Raw genomic sequence first — 6,871 nt, 5'->3', positions numbered from 1 at the left:
CAGAAATTGCGTCAGAGTTGAATGCATTACACGTCAAAAAGCAATACATTAGAGCGTTTCACCTGCATAATTTGGTTACATATCAAAATACAATATACATATCGTAATATGAATCGGATGCGATATTGTAGTGACTTTGACTAATCACAAAATAGCATACGTCGGTGCTTATATTCTGAAGTCCTCACCAAACCAGCTTTATTTGAATAAAATAAGCAATAAAAAGTCTATAAAATGTTGCGTAGCTGCTCCCTAAAGTTCAATATCGTCGTCGACATGCATTGCCTGTCTTTTTTCTTCATTCAGCAAAGTGCATAATGGATTATGAAGAGAATGTTATGTTGAATGGTATACGCGTATCACGTGAATCGATTGGTTTAAGATTTGTTTTTCAATAGAAAAACACAATTCTAAAGAATAGTGTTTTAACTATTGACAACAAACCTTCGGTTACATTTGCATAACGCCGGGACTGATCGTTATTTTCTCCTCTCTCATCACTAAGTACGAGTAAAGTATTCGAGATTGGGAGCTAAGTCGTAGCATGGTAATGGCGATGAGCTAAAGAGATGCGTGAGTTATAACGTGTATGAGGCTTTCAATTTCTACAATGAGACTTCCTGTTTATCTCTATCTCTGTCGATATAAATTTTTAAAGAAGTGTTTGACTGAATATTTGTGAAATTCCCAAACGCGGATGCGGATTTCTCTGGTTGTTTTCTTTACCCCAGTACCTTTTGCATAATTTGCTAGTGATATCTTTACGCATTGTTTACAGTGCGCAGCAAAAAAAAAAACGAAATTTTATTACTTTATTTTAAATTATTTCTTTCGGCCGTGAGTTTGACCATGCCAATTGCCAGCATTAACATTTTAAGGATCTACCCAAGTCATCTGAACTACCGGTGTTCTAAGTGCATGGCGCTGTTTTACCTTTGGATACTACATATCTTGGGATGGAAAGCAAGATGCTGGTCAATTAATAAAATATAGGGTGAATGCGTGATTTTAATTACGATGCTGCATGGTACCCGATATGTTATCACTATCACCTGTTAAGCTTGTGGGCTAATTATGGTGAACTCATGACCGTGAAGTCAACAGTGCCATATTCGTTATCTCAAGTTGTCTCCAGTAGGCAAATCTGTTATGGATTAGCTAAGTTTAGCTAACGATGTCGGATCTCTCTGCTAAGCCATTTCGAAACCCAAGTTGAGGGGCGATTATCCACATTATCATTATAGCCTAGACACGTTGAAAACAGCGTAAGTCGCCATTGCCAGCTTTCCTAGAACTCATTGAACCACTTGATTGCTGAAAGATCAAAGTGTCTGCAAATACAGGAGCTCAATGAGTGTTGACAAATGTCACCGATGCAAATATTCACATCTGGCTTGGGTGCTTCCTATAGAGGTGATAAACTTGAGACTATTGAAACATTGATAAAGCTAAGAGCCTTCTGTTAGATTGCGTCACACGAGTTGCAGCCTCCAACTGAAGCGTACGGCTAAAACTGGTACGAATGCTGCGGATTTCTAATTCTTCATAGTGTTACAGTATAACTTCATAGGGTTGCAGTGTTCCCTTTCTTACCTATTGTGGTGTTTATCCTTGCTTTCCTTGTTTTCCCCTTGTTCTATGTTTTACTAACTCTAAAGCACATCATAGATCCTTAGTAGGTATGTAGGTAGGTATTACCCGTATGTATGTTAAGTCTGTCTCGCACTGAAGTATAATTATCCTTTCATTAGATTGCAATTGCAATATTTATTGGCCTTATTTATTTGCCATCGACTGATGTTGAACATATGCTCGTAACAACTTCATTGTTAAAATGCCAGCCGCAGAGAATACTCGTATGTTGTTCTTAGTCACATATTTATTGTCGCTATAAGGGTAACGTCACAGATGAAATTTGTACATACACTTATTATGTACAATGCTTCAGCTACACTAAGATTATCTAAAAATGTACAAATTGCTGTAAAAAGATACAAAATAGCGATGGCTTTGTTGACAGTGATAAAAAACATGGGTCGATAAATCACACACCGATGTGCCTGACATAGTTCAAACAATGCAGCGGTATACGCTCCTTATAGAGATCCCGCAAACTGTCAACAGCTGACCAACAAGGCATATCTACAGAGAGATGATGTTACCAGTTTAATCATATCACGGCCGAACACAGACTGATATGAATATTGAGCAGCTGGCACAAACAAGCAAGGCACTGGGCATCAAGACACTGCATCACAATTAGAAGCCATACATTGGCCAATTCAGGTCGGGTCAGGTCACGGCATGTCAGGTCGCTTTGCCTCGCCAGGTCATGTCAAATCATTAGAACGGGCTGACTCCTTATCCCGATGCGCTTCTGCGGTCATGCGGGCACCTGCCAGGAGCCGGAGAAACGCGTCTCGGTCGAGTTTTTTTGGGTGGTCGCGCGTCACGATTGATGAATGTTGATGGTGTCCCTTTATCCCGAAAGGCTGGTCCAATTAATGCGCGATCCGATCGGCCGACGCGAGGGCCGGCTAGGTTACGGGATCTGGACGCCGGGTGTCGGTGTTGGAGTCGGCTCGTGTACAACCGGCGGCGACGGACGCGCTGGCAGACGGCCTGACGGCGACCGGACGCGCTGATGGCACCTCTCCTCCGGGAGTCTACCGAACGCAGACGGGCGATCGTGGACCATTGGCGACTGGTCGGCTTCCGCCGGTGTGGCGCTGGCGGTATCCTCCACTGACCAGCAGCACATCTGAAGGTGACGATGACGGCGGGGGCGCAGTGATGACGACTGATGACGGACAGCAGATGACGGATGACGAACGGCGGATGACGGCGGCGGCGACTGTGAGCCTCTGCAGCACTAGGCCAGTCAGCTTTGACTAGAATCTCCACCTGTGAACAGAGACGGAGATGACGCCGTTAGTTCTGAACGAGCGCTGACAGCTCGTCGTGACAAGACGGCAAAAACACAGACGACAAAAAATGCCCAATGCTCGGCCGCGCTCCACGTGGGCTGCATTCACAGGAACCCAGTAAAAAAAGCTTAAACTTGAAGAGAGTCGGTTTCCCAGGCGCGCTTTCAGGAGCGGGTGCTGAGAGAAGGACGACTGGCAGGGGGTGCCGGCACCGCGCGCCCCGCCGGCGCGACCCACTATTTTCACCGTCCCTTCAGCCAGCCAGCGTCTGACGCGAATGAAAGGGAACCCACCGGCTCAAAGGGGACAAAAGGTCTTGATTAGAAAAACCGAAGGAACCGAGAAAAATGCGTGAGAGAGGCAGGTAGCTGGACAGGTATTTCTGGTGAGATTTACGATTCCAACGTTATGAATAGCCACCGAGTAAATTTGGCAACGAATTTCTTGCGGAGTTGAGCCAGTTTTACATATATTTCCCGTGAGCTGTATGATGAATGGTGGCTCCGCTGCCGGGGGCAGGCGCCGTGCTGGGTTATGCAAATGTCGGGTGGAAGCGACGTCCGGCGCCGGCGTCTGCCACCTCTCAGCTCGGCGGACAGGTCGGGGGACAGGCGGCTTCCGCCCGCGACACCGTCCACCGCCACGGAGCGGCGGCCAAGCGCGGAGCGGCGGCGGCCGCTTCCTGGCCGCGCGGCCGGCAGGTAATGGTGGCGGCGCCGCCGCTGAGCGGATGTCTGGGAGACAGACACAGAGGATCTGCCGCGGACCCCGCTCCGACGGCCCCTCACCGGACCCACCGCGCCTCCCAGACAGCCACCGCGCTTCCGAAACCCATTCCAACCGGGGAAAAAACGCCTGAATGAGCTGTCCGTTTACCGAAGATGAAAAACATGTCCTTTGAAAATTGACATACCGAGACCCCAAACTATATAGATAAATTGGCGTTAGTGCTGATAAAATTCCGATCAATCCCTTCATACAAAAAGTGCAGCAAAAAAATAATAACAGTTGTAACGGCACATGGACCTGACGCAATTAACGAAAATGTAAAAGAATGTCTCGCTTATTAATCAAATAAATAAACGTTTCGGTCATTCTCTCACCTGTGCGTGTGGACGGTGATAGCCGGACGGGCGTCGGGCGGCTATTGGCTGCACTGCCACCAGGCGATGGCGTCGAGCAGCTCCTCATCTTCTGCGCTGATGGGTTCGGCGTCCGCGTACGACTCCTCCTTGAAGCCGGCCGGTGTGTACGGCTCGTACTGGTCGTACTGAGATGTCAGCAGCGTCGGCTCCGACGAGTAGGACGGCGCCGGAGAGGAGGCGTCCGAACAGGGCGAGGCGAGGTGCGGGCCGGCCACCGCGCCCGTCGCAGGAGACGGCAGGAAGAAGCCGCGCTGCTCGCCGTAGCCGCTGTCGGCGCTGCAGCCGCTGGAGGGAGTCAGGGTCTGCGGCGACGGCTGACAGGGAGAAGGCAGACACGGGGAGGGGAGGTGCGCGGAGGGAAGACACGGTGACGGCTGCAGGGAGGACGGCTGATGGGGAGACGGTTGGTGGGGTGACGGCTGACATGAAGACGGCTGGCTCTGAGTCGCTGACGGCGCTCCCTCAGCATCACTCTCATCCAGCAGAGCCTGCAGACTCTGAATGTACTCGACGGCGCGGCGCAGGGTGTCCACCTTGCTCAGCTTCTTGTTCTTGGCCGCGCTGGGAATGTGGTTGCGGAGGGCGGCGAAGCCGTGGTTGACCTGTTTGACGCGGTTCCTCTCTCGGGCGTTGCGCCGGAGCACGTTGGACGGCTGCGGCGGCGGGATGTACGACGAGTAGCCGAGTCGGCGCCGGTTGGGCCGAACTGTCGGCTCCTGGCGGCGCACCGGAGCCTTCAGAGCCGTCGTCACCGGCGCTGGTGACGTGGTGAGCAGCACGCAGGTGGTCGTCGTCACCTTCTGCGGACTCGGCCGGATCGGCACCACCCCCATCGCAGACATGACAAACGGAACAAAACGCAACGGAAAAGGACGCGCGGAGCGACGCGACGGCGGCTGGCTCGCGCGACGGCGGCGGCAGGGCGACTGGGCGCGCGCCGCGCCGCCGGTCCTACTTGTACCCTAGTGCGCGAAGCCCCGCCCCACGGCGCGCGCCACGGCCCACGGCACGAGTCGCGCTGGGGTGGCGCGCGACGCGGGACGCCGCGGGGAGGGGAGAGGCGGCCGGCGGGAGCCGCGCGCGCCAGTCGGCCAGTCGGCCGGCCGACGCGCTGGCGGGACAGTCGCTGGGTCTCCGGGAGTGCACGGTCAAGGTGGATGCGAGGGAAGAGAACGAGACTGAGTCATTGGGGACGCGAGCTTAGGTGCAACTGTGGAGATGCCCGAAAATTGAGCGGCTGCCATGGGAATACCGAGAAACAAAAGCTTAGACGGAATTTAGGACAGGGATGAGCGGAGCGGAGCGAGAGAGAGAGAGAGAGAGAGAGAGAGAGAGAGAGAGAGAGAGAGAGAGAGAGAGAGAGAGAGAGAGAGAGAGAGAGAGAGTAGGAGGGGAGTTTGAATGTGGAGTGCGGCCTATGGGACTACGGACGGTAGAGCCGGGTCCCGGGTTTTCAAATCGAGGCAGCGTGTCAGGTAAACCATGTGATTTATGAAGTTCCTGCCTGCGCTTGGGACAGGGAGAGTCGTGTGTGAGGGAAAGCCTTTTGTGAGTGACGGAGCAATAAAACATGCAATCGGTGAATGGAACGTGAATATCCCCTTCGACACCGAACAGCCATGAAGTAAAAGGAGCAAAGCTTAGTGTGACATTTAGACAATTTTCCCTTCAGCATGTCATGTTTAGACCAGATTCGTGGCAACAGATCCTTTGGTATCAGCCGCTGATCCCGTTTACCTGACTATATCCCCGTGTACGCGGCTTTGGCTCTGAAGCCGAAGGTAGTGCCATGTAAAATAGCTTCTCACCAAACGGGTTACTGTCGGACTGAGGTCTCTCTTTGGACAAACAAACAATCGGCGGAGTGCGATAATGCATCACTTTTGAAATGGGCATGGCATTGCAACGCCACATTTGCATTTTTAGTTTTGAATCTATGTATGTTGTCGGTAACTATATGTAAATAAACATAACAATAATACCATGTATAGTGGCTTGTTGATTCTGATTCCCTATGCAGAGATGGTTTCGAATCACTCTCGCTGCAACTGGCGGCGGACTGGCCTGTCGTGCTGTATATGCAGATCACAAACTTGTCGCTCGGCTGGTCTGAGGACGCCGGTGACGGCACTCTTCTGAAGCGCCCACGCCAGCCAGACTGGCGACATGCAGGGACAGATGGAACGGGACGCTGCGGCGGGCCTGTTGGGGTAGCGCCGGGTCCGATCCTCGCTGATATTTATGACACTGCACTCAGCTGGGTGGCCAGCACCACTTCTAACAACTGCAGAGAGCATGTAGTGCGGAGAACTGCTGGAGTAAGGCAGGTGCATTTGATTTTCTCAATTGAATTACCTGTTGCTGCCGGGTGGTGCTCTCCGCTATAGCTCGCTGTTCAGGTGCAGCTCCCCGCTGTGCTGGAGGTCACAGCTCGCTACTCAGCGCTCTGCGGGGGCGCTGGGGGCCGCCCGGTCGGTTGTCTCGCCCCTGTGACGCAGTGTACCCGTATGCCGGCGCAACCGGCCGTCAGCGGCGAGACGGCGGCGCCGCCGGCACCCGCATCGCCCCTATGAGCGCGCCGGCCGCCGGCTCCCCTGGCCTTGCTAGCCACGCGACCAGAGGGGCACAAGGCCGCCGCGCCCGACCGAGCCGACCGGCCCGGCCTCAGTCCTCCGGACTACCCCGGCAGCGGCGGGCAGGGCAGCTCTGCAACGTCAGCGAGTCGTTACCGCCGGTTCAGCGCACACAGTAGCGGCGCCGAAACATTAACGGCTGTTGTATTTCACACGACGAGTCATT

At 53.0% G+C, this 6,871-nt stretch overlaps 1 protein-coding gene across 1 annotated transcript; it reads right to left on the bottom strand.

Moving 5' to 3' along the window:
- Positions 1-1,861: 1,861 nt before the first annotated feature.
- Positions 1,862-6,520, bottom strand: LOC122374493 (achaete-scute homolog 1-like). Its single transcript, XM_043353290.1, has 2 exons — positions 4,031-6,520; positions 1,862-2,904 (listed from the first exon to the last, which is right to left on the bottom strand). Exon 1 carries the CDS (start codon positions 4,912-4,914, stop codon positions 4,072-4,074), a length of 843 nt encoding a protein of 280 aa, XP_043209225.1. The 5' UTR covers positions 4,915-6,520; the 3' UTR covers positions 1,862-2,904; positions 4,031-4,071.
- Positions 6,521-6,871: the final 351 nt, after the last annotated feature.

Source organism: Amphibalanus amphitrite, unplaced genomic scaffold, assembly GCF_019059575.1.
Source record: "Amphibalanus amphitrite isolate SeventyFive unplaced genomic scaffold, NRLGWU_Aamphi_draft 001663F_arrow, whole genome shotgun sequence".
Classification (NCBI taxonomy): Eukaryota; Metazoa; Arthropoda; class Thecostraca; order Balanomorpha; family Balanidae; genus Amphibalanus; species Amphibalanus amphitrite.
The sequence above is the reverse complement of the archived record's forward strand: the minus strand, read 5'-3'. Positions and strand labels throughout refer to the sequence as shown.